Consider the following 19,318-nt stretch of genomic DNA (forward strand, 5'->3'; position numbering starts at 1 on the left):
AGACTCAGGAAGAAGTTACAACTTTTAGAATGCAACAGGACATTTCTAAATGGTTGGTGGATAAATTTATGTAGCTGTTGTGGAGTTAACTTTATTCAACTTATCGATTAGAGAATATATGCTGCATGGAGATAGAAAAGGCATAGTTTTGTTTAATTATGGTTATAATTTATATATTCATCTTTAGCCACATTAGCCACACAAAATGCTAACAAGCACATTCAAAATCACGATTTGGAAACATTCACAAAATATTGTTCTGATATAAAGTTTGAGCACAAACAGTTGGTATCGACCCCTTTTGTGCAAATACAGCGTTGAACTGACCCTTGTTTGCGAAGCAGTGCAGTGTAAAATGATTTGCGCAAACATATGAGACTTTACCTAATTTCCTAGGCCCATTTCCTTCATAAATGAAATTCATCGACCGTGTCCTCAGTGGCTCAGTTGCTGGAAGTCTACGGAGACGCTCATGTTCATTGGTACATCCAAAAACAGAACATTTGTAATGTGGACACACATCAGTGTTCAAACACCATGTAAAAGTGTTTGCATAATAGGTCCCCTTTAAGTCACAAATTTTTACCAAGGTATATATAGTAATAAAGTAATATAGTAAAAGTAGTAATATTGTTAAATATTATTACTATTTAAAATAATGTTTCTATCTTAACGTATTTTACTTTTTCCTGTGACAGTAAAGCTCTATTTTTACCGGCAATTACTCCAGTTTTCAGTTTCGAATTTTTCATCAGCTGATTTTTTTTTATTATTATTATTAGTTGAAGGGGGAAAAATTATACACACACACATTTTACACACACACACACACACACACACATTATATATATATATATATATATATATATATATATATACAGACGTGGACAAAATTGTTGGCACCCTTGATAAATATGATCAAAGATGATTGTAACAAATAAATCTGCATTGTTTATCCTTTTGATCTTTAATTCATAAAATTAGCAAAAATCTAACCTTTCATTGAAGGAAAAGAATTGAAAGTGGGGGGAAAATCACATTATGAAATAAATGTTTTTCTCCAAAACACGTTGGCCACAATTGTTGGCACCCTTTTATTCAATACTTTTTGCAACCTCCTTTTGCCAAGATAACAGCTCTGAGTCTTCACCTATAATGCCTGATGAGTTTGGACAACACCTGACAAGAGATCAGAGACCATTCCTTCATGCAGAATCTCTCCAGATCCTTCAGATTCCCAGCTCCATGTTAGTGCTTCTTCTCTTCAGTTCACTCCACTCATTTTTTTTAGGGTTCAGGTCAGGGGACTGGGACGGCCATGTCAAAAGCTTCATTTTGTGCTCAGTGACACATTTTTGTGTTGGTTTTGATGTTTGTTTTAGATCATTGTCCTGATGGAAGATCCAACCACTGCCCATTATTGGATTTCTAGCAGAAGTGGTCAGGTTTTGATTTTTTATCTGTTGGTATTTGATAGAATCCATGATGCCATGTGTCTGATCAAGATGTCCAGGACCTCCAGCAGAAAAATAGGTCCACAACATTAAAGATCCAGCAGTATATTTAACCGTGGGCATGGGATACTTTTTATCCATGTGTGCACCAAACCCATCTGGTGGGTTTGCTGCCAAAAAGCTCTTTTTTTTTGTTTCATCTGACCATAGAAGTCCCGTTTGAAGTTCCAGTCTTGTCTAACAGCTGAATATGCTGGAGATTGTTTCTGGATGAGAGCAGAGGATTTTTCTTGAAACCCTCCCAAACAACTTGTGGGGATGTAGGTGCTGTTTGATCATTTTTTTTAGGCTTTCTGAGACTCAAGACTCAACTAATCTCTGCAATTCTCCAGCTGTGATCTTTGGAAAGTCTTTGTCCACTCAAACTTTCCTCCTCACCGCCCATTAGGACGATTTAGACACACGTCCTCTTCCAGGCAGATTTGTAACATCTTTAGTTGACTGGAACTTCTTAATTATTGCCCTGATAGTGGAAATGGGGATTTTCAATGCTTTAGCTATTTTCTTACAGCCACTTTCTATTTTGTGAAGCTCAACAATCTTTTGCTGCACATCAGAACTATATTCTTTGGTTTTACTCATTGTGATGAATGATTAAGGGAATTTGGCCTTTGTGTTTACACATATTTGTACTCCTGTGGAACAGGAAGTCATGGCTGGACAATTTCATGCTCCTAGTCACCCTGGTGTGATAAAAAAAAAATGTAAATATGAATGGGAATATACTTCAGAGATATTTTACTCATAAAAAATTCTAGGGGTGCCAATAATTGTGGCCACTGTGTATTGGAGGAAAACATTTATTTCATAATGTGATTTTCCCCCCACTTTCAATTCTTTTCCTTCAATGAAAGGTTAGATTTTTGCTAATTTTATGAATTAAAGATCAAAAGGATAAACAATGCAGATTTATTTTTACAGTCATCTTTGATCATTTTTATCAAGGGTACCAACAATTTTGTCCACGTCTGTATATATAAATGCATCAGCCATTCTTTCCTGAAAAAAAAAATCTGCTTTTTTTGCATTAACAGCAAAAGCCTCACTCGATAAACAGAGCAGTGTATCTCACACAGATAAGCTGAGGAGAAACAGATGGTGCGGACCCGTGCCTCATACAGCGAGCCATCGCTCTGTAACAGGTTGTGGAGATTCACGGGGTGGAGGGAAGATAAAGAAATGGAGGAATGGAACTCATCCATGTGTCCACTGCACCTGGCTATCTGCCTCCAAGCTATGTGTACTCTATCCTAAGCGCTGAGCTGGAACAACAGGCCGCTCTACCACCTCCAGGGAGCCCTGCACGTACAAACCGGACGAGATAAGGGGGCACGTTTGGACGGCCATAGGATCTGTCAACCAGGAACATCCAAAATCAGGCCATCTGGCTGGGGTCTCTCCTACCCACTTTACAAGGCACCGAACCGCAGCGCCAAGAAGGTTTCCACCTGCTCTACACAGCAACGGGAAGAGATAACAGCTGAATAACAAACATTTGTGTGCAATATACATAGCAAACCTACAATTTGCATGGAGAAGAAACACTTCAAAACTCAGAGGAGAGCACTGGCTCTTACATCTGTGAGTTTAAGAACAACAACATGAAAACAGAGACTGGATAAAGATTGAAGAGACTGAGTGTCTACAGTATGACCTTTCCAAGGACAGAAGATTAGCATCTATGGCCGCTGATCAGCAGAATGTCTGAAGAACCTCAAAGAGGGGCCAAATTACAAGGGTACTGGAATGCTGAAGGATTCTTTAGGGAAAAAATAAGCAACATTTTCTGAATTCTGATAAGATGCACTTTTTTTTTTTTTTTTTTTTTTTTTTCAGGGACTGAATGCAAGGGGTTTACTGAATTTATTTAAATTTTTTGCTTTTACATTCAGTTAAAAAACATTATGGAATGGGCAAGAAAATGTATTCCAAGGGTTTTGTAAATGCTAATGTGATCATGTACAAACATGTTCATGCTTAACCCATGTGGAAACAAAACACATAAGCCAAAAGAGGGCAATATATTTTAAAATGATCAGATTATATAATTTAGAATTAATTAAGAGCAATAGTGTGCAGCAAGGATGACATTTTTGTAAGCCAAAAGCCAGAAACGAGTTAGCATTTTAGCACTGCCGATTCAATCATCCTGAAATCAATTAGGTTTTTTTGGTTAAATGCCTGAAATAAGGTCTGTGGTAAACAAAAGCTCAAGATATTTCCACATTTTGTTCTATGATAAAATATATCAGTAATTTTTTTAAAGCTTTTACTTGCTTTAAAAAGGCTCTTGCTAAGTGGCTAAATGGGACTACAGACATCAATATGCTGAAGAGGTAAACTCATATATTCACTAGTCTGCTTTTACAGCCTCATTGTGTTTATAATCACTCTCATTCAATCTATTCTAACTCAAACGTTCAGGGAAAATGTTTTTAAATAAAGATTGAAAGGGTTGTTTGAAGCTTAATGGTGGTTACGAAGTCATCCTACATTTAGCTTTTTTACTTCTGCCGATTGTACTTAGGCTTTCAAATTCATAAGTTGTATTTATTTGTGAAGAATATCATGATAAACAAAATGTTAACTTCTTTGTTGATCTTTTCTGCAATTATCCAAAAACCAATTGAAAAATCCTACTGGGTTTTTGCCAAGGCAACAATGGGTGATGCTAAAAAAGAAAATATTCACAGTGCTTCACTTTTTCCACATTTTGTTATGTTACAGCCTTATTCCAAAAGGGATTAAACTCATTCTTTTTTTCCCTAAAATTCTACAAACAATACCCCATAATGACAACATGAAAGAAGGTTTTTTGAAATCTTTGCAAATTTATTAAAAAAAAAAAAAAAAAAAAAAACACATGTACATAAGTATTCACAGCCTTTGCTTAATACTTTGCTGAAGCACCTTTGGCACCAATTACAGCAAGTCTTTTTGAGTATGATGCAACAAGCTTGGCACACCTATTTTTGGGCAGTTTCGCCCATTCTTATTTGCAGGACCTCTCAAGCTCCATCAGATTGGATGGGAAGCGTCGGTGGACAGCCATTTTCAGATCTCTCCAGAGATGTTCAGTCAGGTTCAAGTCTGGCCTCTGGCTGGGCCACTCAAGGACATTCACAGAGTTGTCCCGTAGCCACTCCTTTGTTATCTTGGCTGTGTGCTTAGGGTCGTTGTTCTGTTGAAAGATGAACCGTTGCCCCAGTCTGAGGTCCAGAGCACTCTGAAGCAGGTTTTCATCAAGGATGTCTCTGTATATTTCTGTATTCATCTTTCCCTCGATTCTGACTAGTCTCCCAGTTCCTGCCACTGAATAACATACCCACAGCATGATGCTGCCACCATCATGCTTCACTGTAGGGATGGTATTGGCCAGGTGATGAGCAGTGCCTGGTTTCCTCCAGACATGACGCTTGCTATTCAGGCCAAAGAGTTCAATCTTTGTTTCATCAGACCAAAGAATTTAGTTTCTCATGGTCTGAGAGTCCTCCAGGCGGGCTGTAATGTGCCTTTTACTGAGGAGTGGCTTCTGTCTGGCCACTCTACCATACAGGCCTGATTGGTGGAGTGCTGCAGAGATAGTTGTTCTTTTGGAAGGTTCTCCTTTCTCCACAGAGAAATGCTGGAGCTCTGACAGAGTGACCATCGGGTTCTTGGTCACCTCCCTGACTAAGGCCCTTCTCTCCCGATCGCTCAGTTTGGCTGGGCGACCCGCTCTAGGAAGAGTCCTGGTGGTTCCAAACTTCTTCCATTTACGGATGATGGAGCCCACTGTGCTCATTGAGGTCTACAGACAATTCCTTGGACTTCACGGCTTGGTTTGTGCTCTGACATACACTGTTAACTGTGGGACCTTACAGTATATAGACAGGTGTGTGCCTTTCCAAATCATGTCCAATCAACTGAATTTACCAAAGGTGGACTCCAATCAAGTTGTAGAAACATCTCAAGGATGATCAGTGGAAACAGGATGCACCTGAGCTCAATTTTGAGTGTCATGGCAAAGGCTGTGAATACATGTGATTTTTTTGTTTTTTATTTTTAATAAATTTGCAAAGACTTCACGTTGTCATGATGGGGTATTGTTTGTAGAATTTTGAGGAAAATAATTAATTTAATCACTTTTGGAATAAGGCTGTAACATAACAAAATGTGGAAGAAGTGAAGCGCTGTGGATACTTTTCGGATGCACTGTATATCACCACTGCAGCACTCTAAGGTTTCTACTCAGTTTAAAGCTGTTCTATTACACTGATCTTCTTCTTCTTTAGGTCCATCTGTGCTACAGGTTGCAATTGGCTGCATGGGATTCAGCTTCTTCCCATTTAACACCGGCTCGCTTCAAGTCCTCTTTGAATGCACTCTACCAGGTCTTCTTCAGCCTTCCTTGCTTGCAATTTTTGCTTGGTATTGATCTGATTGCTGCAGAATTTGACCTGCCAGTTTGATGCAACTGATAGCTACCGTTTATAAAAAGGATAGTTCTAGTGATTCTGATTGGTTGAGCTGCATTCTAAGCTGTTGTAAATTACTCTACAAGCATACATCTGTGACATACACTTTTATTGTGCCACTGCGTCTAAATATTAAAATCAATATTTTTATGGACTAACCGTTTTATAAAAGCAATAAGCCCCATGGTTCAATGGTTCAACCATGAAAACAACAACACTAGTATATAACTGATTCCAAACAGTCATGGACAGCAATCTTTCAACTATTTCACCAGAAAAAAAAAGCAAAACTCAAACAAACCAATTCTTTCCAAAATGTTCCGATGTTACATATAAAGGCCAGAACACACCAAGCCGACGCCGACAAACTAGTGGCGACGAAAGCAGACTGCGGGGTTGGCTCACGTCGGCAGCGTCTGTGTCCAAAGTTGCCCTGACACACCAAACCGACGCTCAACACCCGACGTCCAAGTAGCACGTCCGTTCTGCGCCTGCGCAAGATGAAATGACTTTCCGTATGTGCAATACAAAGTGACATTAAAAACTGCAATGGAACATTTTTGTCATTCTTTTTGAAAAAGAAAAAAAAAGGCTTGTTACTTTAAAAGCTACAAAAGGTTAAACAGCTGAGCTACTGTCATACACTAAAAAATGCAGTTAGTAGCATTGCTACATTTAGCTAGTGACTCCTCAACACTGCAGTTCAGTATATGTGCTATGACAGAGGAGGTCTTGTCCTCTAATTAATCTGGCATGTCTTTAAGCTCCAACACTGGATCACTTTGCAGGCCTGTTGAATAATTCACATCTCCTCTACGAGCTACTGTATGTCATAGGAGAAAGCCTGCGGTCTGCAGCCACCTCACATCCACAGCAGGAAATAGGGGGAATACAAAAAAGGAGGAAGTGAGAGAGGTAGAGATGGGCGCAGGAGAGACTGAGTACAAAAATAGACATTACAGAGATGGAAAGACAGTGATAAGAACCACCGAATGGAGGAAAGGATGGAAAGGCAGACAGATGTGGTCTAAAAGGGGTGAGAGAATCTAATGAATCAGCAGAGGCTGCGAGTCCATCCCAGAAGAGCAGATCTGGCTGACAAAGCACAAGGATATGAAATGTCAGTCAGGTCACAGTCTTTATGTTCAAGTTCCATTTAGGATGTGCCCAAGAACAATCACAGCTCTCACTTCTCTCCCAGACTGCAAGATTACTTATTAATTATGGACTGCCTGAGTGCCTAGTAATGGGTTTTCAACAATTGCACTGTGTACCCTGTTGCAAATGCCATGACTTCTCATAAACACTAGATTTACAATAAGCAAGGGATAAGATACAGCCGGCCAGTCATTATCACAAAATAAACCCCGAAAGAATGACCAAACAAATCAGTGAACATTAAATATTGAATTGAGTTTAAATTACTTTATAACCTGTATATTATCTTAAAAGGATAGTTCACCCAAAAATGAAAATGTCATCATTTACTCATCCTCAAGTTGTTCCAAACCTGTATGAGTTTATTTCTTCTGCTGAACACAAAAGAAGATATTTTGAAGAATATGGATAACTAAACAGTTGATAGGCCCCATTGACTTTTTTTCCATACTATGGAAGTCAGCTGGATCCATCAACTGTTTGGTTACCAACATTCTTCAAAATATCTTTTGTGTTCAGCAGAAGAAAGAAACTCATACAGGTTTGGAACAACTTGAGGATGAGTAAATGATGACAGAATAACGAAGGAGTGGCTTCACAACAACTCCGTGACTGTTCTTGAATGGCCCAGCCAGAGCCCTGACTTAAACCCAATTGAGCATCTCTGGAGAGACCTAAAAATGGCTGTCCACCAACGTTTACCATCCAACCTGACAGAACTGGAGAGGATCTGCAAGGAGGAATGGCAGAGGATCCCCAAATCCAGGTGTGAAAAACTTGTTGCATCTTTCCCAAAAAGACTCATGGCTGTATTAGATCAAAAGGGTGCTTCTACTAAATACTGAGCAAAGGGTCTGAATACTTAGGACCATGTGATATTTCAGTTTTTCTTTTTTAATAAATCTGCAAAAATGTCAACAATACTGTGTTTTTCTGTCAATATGGGGTGCTGTGTGTACATTAATGAGGAAAAAAAAAATAACTTAAATGATTTTAGCAAATGGCTGCAATATAACAAAGAGTGAAAAATTTAAGGGGGTCTGAATACTTTCCGTACCCACTGTAAATATAAATGATTTATCACTAATCTAATCAAGCCCTTGTTACACCCAGGCCCTGATATACAGTTGCCATGGTCAACAGTGAGTATTCAGAAATATCTGACTGCTGTATGCTGTGATTGACCAATCAGAATCGAGTATTCTATAATGCAATTTCATGACATCAAATGTTCATCAAAAATTACATTAGAACTTATTTTACACAATTTAAAATGTTTGAAAACAGAATAATGAGGTTTAATTGATAAACAATAGCTCTGTCATGATAACTCTTTCTGAGTGTTTGGCATGGTAATGAATGTGTTTGGTCTTGGTGGAATAGATCTGCTACGCTGCTGCTGTTGCAGAGCAAGTACGGGACTTGCTACTGCCAATACATTCACAGACATTGCTCTGAGCATGTAAGACATGCTGCTGCACATGTAACATATATGAATTAACCCCCGTAGCAGATCTATACAGGTGGAGCTGGGGAAGGTGGAGGGTTTCTGAAAGCACGCTGCAACTGCTATAGCAAATGCTGACCAAGTATTTGAAGGTTGAGCAGCGAGCTCACTGGCTACTGATACAACATGAACCAATCAGCTGTACCCTATAGAGAATGATGTGATCGCAAGCAGACTGAGTTAAGGACCTATCAGCCTGTGCCATCTAGAGTTTCATGACAGGTTTCATTAACTAATAATGAACAAGATTTACAGCATTTATTGATCTAGATTAGTTTAAAGACACAAGATTGTTCATTGTTAATTAATGTTCCTTCAAAACACATTACCGTATACAATGTGAAATGTTAAAAATGTATATGTAGAAAATGCTATTGTTCATCATTTCTTGACACCCAATGCAAATTTAATCAGTATTACATTTAAAGCTACTCAAACACAAAAGAGGTAGAATAAATGAATGCTCCAATAAGACATTTACAGTCTTAGAACATTTTATTGTTGTTTGAACACCCCGTCCCACCCCAACCCTCAGTTTCCCATGAGATATATGCCTCCATGTCCTCTTCCTGTCCCACAAACACATGGTCAAAAACACAGTTCTTTTTCAATTCATTCAGTATCATACAGAAACACTTGGAAGGAAACAAATAAACAAACTAAACGCACACAAAAAAACAAGGACCTGGCTCAACATTTGTCAAGAGTGGCTAAAGTCCTTCCTCTCTCGTAGTGAGACACTAGGGATAATTATGCGGTATTAGCATAGGTGACTACCATTAGTTGGCTAATGTCTTTGGAATGAGCATGGTAAAAAAAAAAAAAAAAAAAAAAAAAAACAATCATTGGAGGGTTTTAAAGTGACTAAATGGGCCTTCTGAAGGGGCGACTTTGGAATGGCTTTAAGAGATCATTCTCAGCTGACTGAGCATGTGTCAGATCTTTTGGCGGCATATTCAGGAAATAGATCTTATACAGAACAGTACATTCAACTCTTTCTGTTACTTTTAAATCGTTAAATCTGGCCAAACAAACTTTGTTCACATATTATTCACAGAACACAAATATACATCTATATGTACACATACTTTCCACCAGGCACTTTCCATGAAAGTCCACAATTGGGGTTTGGTGAAGAAAGTCACAACACTGTCTTTGTAGCCTCTTCGATCAATCAATATTTTCTCTGGCTCTCTTATAGGAACAGGTTACCCCAAAATGAAAATTCTATCATCATGTCATCCCATAGCAATAGATTTTAAATTCGTTAAAATGTTGTTTCACGGACAAAATAAAGAAATAAAGGTTTGGAACAGCATGAGGATTATTGTAAATAATGGCAGACTTCTCATTTTTGGGTGTTCCTTTAACTAGCATGTTAATAGCATCAGGAATCTCGTGTTGTTGTGAGCTGTCACTCAGTGTGGACTGGGGCAGCCTGACATCTGAGATGCTTTATGCAGAGTAATGTAATCATTGGGAAAACGCCTCTGTGTTTTGCTAACTTGGCATCTTGCTGATAAAGCAATTTCACAGTTGGGGTCATAACAATTTGAGAGATGTGAGCGTAATACTGATGTGAATACGCTGAGCATTTGTATTTAGTGCTTGTAGTTAAAAATGGCAAACTGTATTTATCACCATTGAAATATAGTAGTTTAACCACTGAAATCTTGGCTGTCAGTTCTACTTGCCTGTCTGTTCTAATCTGTCTGACACCTTCCACAAATAAGGTACAAAATACAGCCTGAAGCTCTTAAAAATAGATTTTTTTTTTCTTTTCAACCAACAGACAGTGAAAGAAGGTTCTTTGACTTTAGAAAATGTTGATTTTTACCTTCAGAAAGTCACATGGGTACAATTTTAGATAACCCTGTAACCAAACATATCAAATCAAGTTTAAAAGCCAGATTTGTATAATTTTACAATGTAGTAACAACAATGAAATGTCAAAAAATATATGTATATCATAAAATAACTTATTTCTCAATAAGACAGAAATAAAAACTATATATGGTTTAAAAGGCCCAAATCACTATTTTAAAAAGTGATACAGAAATTTGATGTTTTAGACTAGCTAACGTGGGACTTGATGCTTGAAAAACCTTCAAGAGACACTACAGTACCATATTCATGGAACGCAGACTCGATGGTCAGACAATCAACTATCACGTGTCCAGCTATTAGAGGAAAACGGCAAATAAAATCACAAACTGCAATGGAACAGAAACGAATGTTTAACTTAAAGGGGTGCTTTGAAGAATCTCAAGCCCAGGATTCAGCTGTACACTCAAAGCTGCACAATTGTTAAACAAAATCCACTCAAAGAACACGAGTCAGTCCGATAAATAGTTACAAGTGGATAGAAGAAGATTGCCAATGTTCCTTTTGGTCCCTTTCTCCTCACTTCTGACACAGTTTCGCAGCACCGTTGTAAAAAGACTATTAACTGCGCTCTCTCAAAACCATTGAGTGAGAGGATAAAGGTCAGGGTGTAATCCACCGCAAGCTTTAGAATGCCATCACGTCTGCCCCTTGTTAATGTACTTCCTTTGCTTTAAGCACACAGGGCCACTGTTAGCACTTGAGACTTACACTTTAAGACGTAAGGGATTTCCAGCAGACGTTAAGTATATATACAAGTGAGAGGAAAAAAGACAACAGTTACAACAAGATAGGAAAGCCACAGCATGGCAACATGGCTGCCTGACTCTCCTGTCAATCTCCTCTTGAGACATATGGCACCATATATAGTAATAAACTCCGCCTCCAATGAGACAAGAACCAATCCTCAGAGACGCGTAAAACGTTGGTGAAAAAGCGTGTCCTTTGCGTTGAAGAGGCATCGACGTCTTGATAGGCAGTTGATGGAAAGCTGTCTGCTGGTTGAATCTGTGTGTGTGTGTGTGTGGATGTCAGCGTTTGTGCATGCATGTGTGTTTTGTCCTTTTGGCGCTTTTTAAGGGGCATGGCAGGTGCACAACTCCTTTTTTAAGAGCCACGGTACAGACTCTCATCTCCACTGCACTGCACATGAAGAGATCTTCTCCAAGTGATGTTTATTTCAGCTCTTCAGTCCAGCCAGCCAGAGAGAAACAGGCAGGTGTAAAATAAAGCTGCTGTTTTTAGAAACAGCCCACTATCTCTGCGAGCAGAGGTAAACCAACCACACTGCACCAAGCCAGGCTCTGGAATTGCTCACAGCTTTGAGGAAAATATGCTGAAAAAATCCTAAACCGAAAAAACAGCCATGACACAAAGGGATATAACAAATTTAGCTGTTTGGGGTAAAAAAAAAGGCTGAGAACTCTTCATTTTTTTGTCCCATTTTCTTCCTTCTGCTTTTTGATCTGGGTAAGACGACAGAAAGATGGGAAGAAGAGGGGGATGAGGGGGTGTAGAGTGAGCCTGCCGGTGGTCCTGCTCCATGCAGTGAGGTCAGCATGGGGGGGGGGGAATTCCGCTATCTGACCTCTAAGCAGTCCAAATACTCCAGAACCAGCTCATAACAGAAACGATACTGCTCCTGCACCACACACACAGAGAAATGACAGAATTAGTGCAATAATTCACTTCCATATCTATGTATACACTACAGTTCAAAAGTTTAGGGTCAGTAATATTTTTCTATGTTTTTGCGACAAGTGTCTTATGCTCAGCAAGGCAACATTTATTTGATCAATAAAAGTAATATTGTGGAATATTATTACAATTTGATGATTTGGTGCTTAAGCATTTCTTCTTATTAATGTTGAAAACCATTGTGCTGCTTAATATTTCTGTGGACACTGTACTACATTTTTCTTTTCCTGAACTTTTTAATGAATAGAATGTTCAAAGATAAACAGCATTTATTTGAAATAAAAATAGTGACATTATAAATGTCACTTTTTCAATTTAATGCATTCATGCTGAATAATTTATTATTATTTTTTTTTCTTTAAATCTTACTAACCTAATACTTTTGAATAGTAGTGTACAAACCACACGAAAAATTAAAATCTATTTTTAGAGCTGTGAGGTTACATTTACACTTAAGGTATTAATAAAATATGTTCAACAGTGATTTTTTTACATTAACATTCAGCAAATTTGATATTATTTCATTCTGCTTTCTAAAATCTGGACAGAATCCATTATTATTATTAAAGCGAACTAATTTAATTTAGGAAACCATGAGAATTTTGTTGACTTCTAAATATCACATTTAATATTTCTTTACAAGTTTTTATACTTGAAAATTTACACTCAAAATTACATTTCTGTCATTAATTTCTCACCCTCATGTCGTTCCAAAGCCACAAGACCTTCGTTCATCTTCGGAACACAAATTAATATAATTTTGATATAATCCGAGAGCTTTCTCAACCACCATACTGCAATGTAATTACCACTTTCAAGGCCCAGAAAGGTATTAAAGACATTGTTAAAATAGTCCATGTGACTACATTTGGTCAACATTAATGTGATGTGATGAATACTTTTTATGCACCAAAAAAAAAAACACTTTATTTAACAATTTCTTCTCTTCCATGTCGGTCTCTGACGCTGTTCACATTTTAAACACAGTGCAGCGCTTCCGTGTTATACGTCAGAATGCAGGCTCAGTATTGGCCGGGACGTGTCGTGGTGCTCACATGAACAGCATCAAAGACTGAGACAGAAGAGAAGAAATCGTTGAATAATTTTTTTTTATTTGCGCACAAAACGTAATGTTGAACAACTGTAGTCATGTGGACTATTTTAACAATGTCTTCACTACCTTTCTGGGTCTTGAAAGTGGTAATTATGTTGCAGTCTATGGGGGGTGAGAAAGCTCTCAGATTTTATAAAAAAAATATCTTATTAATTTGTGTTCCGAAGATGAACGAAGGTCTTACAGGTTTGGAAAAACATGAATGTGAGTAATTAATGACAGAATTTTCATTTTTGGGTGAACTAACCCTTTAAGCTAACTTTGCGGTTCCTCACAAGATAACCATCATATTTGGGGGACATCAAAAAGTAAAAACCCCTGCTCTATAGTAAAGCCTACTCAGTGGGGATCAGGGAAAAGGGGAATCACCAATAAAAAGTCTGTCCTGGGCATGTGAACTTTCTAGAAAGGCCCTGATCAACTGATGCTTTTGGCATTTGGGTATTTATTTTAAAGGCAAATACTTTCTGAACTTCTGTACCTACCAGTGTCTCCACCATATTGGGCTTAGCGTTACGAAGGGTCTTGACGGCATAGAAGACGTCCACCATGTTCTGGTATTGGATCATCTCCATCAGGATGTTGCTGGCACAGTACATTCCGCTGCGGCCACCGCCATTCCTAGACATACATGAATACAACAAAACCCAGCTGTCATGAGCAAAGAATAGACAGACATTGAAGACAGTGGAGAAAATGATCTGGCTTGTGCTGCATACTGATATTCAGTCTACAACAGAAATTTCACACATCCAGTTAATATGAAACCAGCCTGCACACAAGGCATACAAAGAGCTGTCTGAAGATCCGCCGAGGTCTTCTGCTGTGTATGCGTATGGCACGACAGCGGCAGCTAGATGAGGCAATGCTGAGATAATCAATCGCAGTCAGTGCTTTGGCAGCTCTGGATTTAGCGCGAAGAAAGGCCTGCGCTGTTCTGTATTAAAGCATAATTGATTTCATCTCCATAATCTCTTCTCTCTGCCTGTGGTTGGTAACACTGTGTGACAGTTTTGAGTGATGTGCTTCTGGGCGGCGATGGGAAGGGAATTCGTGCCTGGGGTTCCAGATGAGACGGCTCGATGGACAAGAGGGGAGACAGAGACGTGGGGGAAGTGGAGTGTGTGGTCAAAAGGATAATGCCTAGGCTAAGATCATTGAGTCTGGCTATGAGAGAAGTCCTTGTAGAACCATTTTGTTTAATTGTTCACATCAGGATATTGTTCATGATTTGTTTGTGAAGGTACACAGGAATTTGGTATTTTGCATATAATTATCTCTTATCTGACTCACTGGCAAACAGAGATGAGGTCACATGAGACACAGATAACACTGTGAAGACAAGGATTAAGTGTGCTGTTCAAGGGCACAACTGCCATCACACGGGCCGCTGCGAGGAGCCGACAATTCAATAATACGCAAGGCCAGGACGTGACCTGATGGACAGTCCATGTGCTCTTATGAAATGCCCTTTAAGGGATTAGTTCACTTCTGAATGAAAATTTCCTGATAATTTACTCACCCTCATGTCATCCAAGATGTTCATGTCTTTCTTTCTTGGAAATTAAGGTTTTTGAGGACAACATTTCAGGATTCTTCTCCATATAATGGACTTCAGTGGGGTTCACTGGGTAGAAGGTCCAAATTGCAGTTTCAATGCAGCTTCAAAGGGCTCTATGCGATCCCAGACGAGGAATAAGAGTCTTATCTAGCGAAGCGATCAGCCATTTTCTAAAAAAAATAAAAATTTATATACTTTTTAACCACAAATGCTCGTCTTGCACTAGCTCTTCGATCCACACGCATGACGTGATCATGTTATAAAGGTCACGCGTGACGTAGGCGGAAGTATCAATCCAGTGTCTAAAAAATGAACGTGCAAAGATTAAGTCAAACACTCTTTACAAAAAAAAAAAAAAAAAAAGGTAAAACAATGATATCGGACAATTTTGAAGTTAGAGTTTTTCGCCCTACCGCGGTACTTCTGCTTACGTCACGTGACTTTTCAACGTAATGCGTGGCGCATTGCAGAAAAGTGTAAGATGAGCATTTGTGGTTAAAAGGTATATACATTATTATTTATTAAAAAAAAAAAAAAAAAAAAAAATCGATCGTTTCGCTAGACAAGATCCTTATTCCTCATCTGGGATCATGTAGAGCCCTTTGAAGCTGCACTGAAACTGCAATTTGGACCTTCCACCTGGTGAACCCCATTGAAGTCCACTATATGGAGAAAAATCCTAGAATGTTTTCCTCAGAAACCTTAATTTCTTTTTGACTGAAGAAAGAAAGACATGAACATCTTGGATGACATGGGGGTGAGTAAATTATCAGGAAATTTTCATTCAGAAGTGAACTAGTCCTTTAACCTATATCTGTGGGCAATCTGAGTTCAAATACAGTTTGTGTGAAATGTTCAGATCAGATGTTCAGACCAGGAAAATTTAAATAAAGAAAAATCACAAAATGTTCTCTCATATAAAGCCCTTTGTCTCTTATTTTTTGACATACAGTATGAGTGCTCTTTGATTAGTTCATTTATTTCTGCTCTTCAGTGTTATTACAATGCTTTTATCTTTCCTTTTTATTCTCCTATATTTGATTTGGCTTATAATTTCTTTTGAATATTTTAGATGAATATTATAAGGCACCATTCAATTGAACTAAAATTTTTATTGAATCAAATTTATATAGACTACCAATCAAAATTTTGGGGTCTGTAAGATTTTTTTTTTTTTTATGTTTTTGAAAGAAGTCTCTTATGATCATCAAGACTGCAATTATTTGATCAAAAATATAGTAAAAAATTATTTTGTGAAATGTTAATGCAATTTAAAATAACTTTTCTATTTTAATATACAGTATTTTAAAATGTAATTTATTTCTGTGATGATAGTTATCACTCCAGTATTCAGTGTCACATGATCCTTCAGAAATTATTCTAATTATACTGATTTGGTGCTCAACAAAATATTTTTATCAATATTGAAAACAGTTCATATGCTTAATATTTTTGTGGAAGCCATAATACATTTTTTTTCAGGATACTTTGATGAATAGAAAGTTGAAAAGAACAGCATTTATATAAAACAGAAACTTTTGTAATGTCTTTACTGTCATTTTTGATCAATTTAATGTGTCCTTGCTAAATAAAAATATATATATTTTTTTCCCCCAAACCTTTGAACATGAGAATTCAGTGAATTCTACTTCCTATAGTTCCAATTCCAAGTCAAATTGAACTTCCTGTAGCCAATTCACTTTACATTCATACTAATGAATTGAAAAGCAATACTTCATTTCAAAAGAACTTCAAAGATTTGAAACACACTGGCTCATGGATATTCTACCACCCGTATTACTGATGAAGAGCGCCGGTGCACCTGCTAGACTAGACATACATCTCACTGTACAAGCAGAAAAAAAAAAAAAGAAATAAAAAAAATTCTGTATGCATCACTGGCTTGGGGAACATCAGTCAATGACACTGCAGAGAACACACGGCGGAAGTAAAAGATGTAGCTGAACACAGCAGGATCCCATCATTAAGCTGATTTGATGTTTTTTGTTTGTTTTTTGTTGTATCATTTGTCTGTATCTGATTAGCAGCACATAAAGCTTATTATAACACATCACAATATACACAGTTGCATTTGTGTTCTGTTCTGCAGAAATCAATGGACAGAATGCCAAACAACAGTCAAACCAAAACACTCATAAAGAAATATTAGACTACACTCCAAAAGAGCAATTGTTTGTATAGTTTAGCTAATTAAAATCAGCTAGTGCTATGGAACACAATTCTGGATCACTCTGTCACAACCTAATTTAATTGCATGCAATTTTAATCAGCAAAATGAAAGCTTACTTAATCTATTTGCATTAAGACTATGAATAATATTCACTGGCATTAAGTGAATGTACAGAAATCCAGACCAAAACAGACACAATGGAAGTTGATTCTTGTTGTCCACCAGAAAAAAAAGTAGATGTTTGATTAAATTAATTTTTAGGCATTAACAAGACTACAACAAATCTATTGAAAACACTTAAGAGCCATTGTTCAAAAGGAAATCCAGCAGACGTTATATTATCAGATGCTGTAAATCAATAAAAACATCATTTAGTTGAGTTGGGATTGTGTGTCGGTATACTACTCACAGGCAGTGGACCACGGTACGACCTTCCCCACACTCCCTCTGCCACTTCTGTACGCTGGCCAGCAGGTTAAGGAAGGCCTTTTTGGAGTCAGGCACGTCACGATACGCTGACCAGCGCAGGAACTGGAACTGGCACACGACCAGCTGACCCTCCTGCAGCTTCGCATGGATGAGATGGGGGAAAAGGAAAGGTCACGATCAGTAATGCATTGCCAGCTGTGCATTTGGGCTTGTTTATGGATGTGTACAGTAGCGTAAGACTGTTCTCCATGCTGAGGTCTCAGCAGTGCCAAGTCAGCAGTGTTTAGGTTGTGATGAATGAGTCTGCTGGGAAAGAGTTTCACTCTGGTGGGGAAGAAACACTATAAGGCTGGCCCTGATACATGCCTACTTTGGCTTAAAACACTGGTGGAATTAATATAGAGCCCTGAGGCACACCCCAAAACTGCCCTGAGGGTTGCTGGGAGGAAGTGAGTGCACTGACCATAGCTAAGCGACACGCATATTTTTAGTCTGTCATAATGATTTTTCTGTCCAAATGTTCTTTCAATTTGTAAACAGTTGATAGGACATACATAGACGCCAGAAGTTAAATAAGGATAAATTAAGATATGTTATTAAGTTATGTCCAAATTAAAGGACTTTTAAAGACAATTCAAGCCGTTTTACTCATCGACCTCATTGAATCTTATTTGCGTTTAATAAGAATATGGTGACTTTTAAACACATTGTGCAATCAGTTGTTGCATGTATTGTAAATAATGTGCATTAATTTGATATACAGAATAGAGAACTGCATCGACATTTAAGACCTAAGATATATATATATATATATATATATATATATATATATATATATACACACACACACACACACACATGTATGTATAAAAAATAATAACAAACCAGCAATTTTAATAATTTTAGGTTCCCAGAATATTCTAGAAACATTACTTTTTAGTTCCCAAAGTGGACAATTTGACATTCTCTGTTGATTAGCCAGGAAAAAGACATAGAATGTATCCTTTAGGTTTAGAAAACGTTCCTCTACATCTGTATTCTGATATCTTTTACCCTGATGTACATCAGTCTACAAACCATGTCTTGTTTTTATTCATTGTTTAATCAACCATTAAAATATGCCAGGCGCATCATAACACATAATATGGAGGATTAAATTAATATGTAAGATTTAATTTGATCATTATTATGTAAGATTTCCTGGATAATCACAACCCGTGGCTGCCACTTAAAAAAAACAAAAAAACAAGTCTTATTATAAACAAACATGTGAACACCATAGAAAGAGCACACAGTTTAAAGCAGAAGCAGTAACACTAACATTCCCTACCGCACAGTCTAAGTAATAGAGATGTCACATTTGAATAACACATGCACCCACAATCACAAGCATCCCATCCACACACCCCCATAATTCTCTCTGTAGCGCTGAAAATGCCTTTCCCCCACTCAATCGCCTTAGTTTCTAATGTTCCACAGCAAAGCATTAAAACACTGTCACATCTGTCAAAAGTACATTGAGCAGCGAGAAAACTGCAGATGTCTATTAGGCAAAGAGCACTGCCATCAAACATTCGCAGAGCAAAACAGAACAAAATTAGCCCTTACAATAATGACAAGCTGGGGCAAATTGAAAGTGGTAAAAATGACCTTCTGTGGCACGCTCATTAATGTATATTTCATATCTGCAGGCTTATGGAAACTTATTTCAGCATCTGTCCTTGCCTGCGAAAGTGGCGCCATATGAAGTGTCATGTGTTGATGGTATGAAAATGGATATTTTGAAATAGCTTTTCCTCTGTTCT

The 19,318-nt window shown here is 37.8% G+C and overlaps 1 protein-coding gene across 15 annotated transcripts in view; it reads right to left on the reverse strand.

Moving 5' to 3' along the window:
* Positions 1-9,112: 9,112 nt before the first annotated feature.
* Positions 9,113-19,318, reverse strand: part of ptprub (protein tyrosine phosphatase receptor type Ub) — a 237,756-nt gene continuing 227,550 nt past the window's right edge. For 13 of the 15 annotated variants that reach the window (XM_051865418.1, XM_051865417.1, XM_051865414.1 and 10 more), the window contains 3 exons: positions 17,494-17,651; positions 13,818-13,953; positions 9,113-12,162 (listed from right to left, as the gene is read on the reverse strand). In XM_051865418.1, coding sequence (XP_051721378.1) covers positions 12,100-12,162; positions 13,818-13,953; positions 17,494-17,651 — 357 coding nt within the window. In that variant the 3' untranslated portion in view covers positions 9,113-12,099. The remainder of the gene's footprint in view (positions 12,163-13,817; positions 13,954-17,493; positions 17,652-19,318) is intronic. The other 2 variants (XM_051865407.1, XM_051865415.1) reach the window with 1 other exon arrangement.

This window comes from Ctenopharyngodon idella, chromosome 16, assembly GCF_019924925.1.
Source record: "Ctenopharyngodon idella isolate HZGC_01 chromosome 16, HZGC01, whole genome shotgun sequence".
Classification (NCBI taxonomy): Eukaryota; Metazoa; Chordata; class Actinopteri; order Cypriniformes; family Xenocyprididae; genus Ctenopharyngodon; species Ctenopharyngodon idella.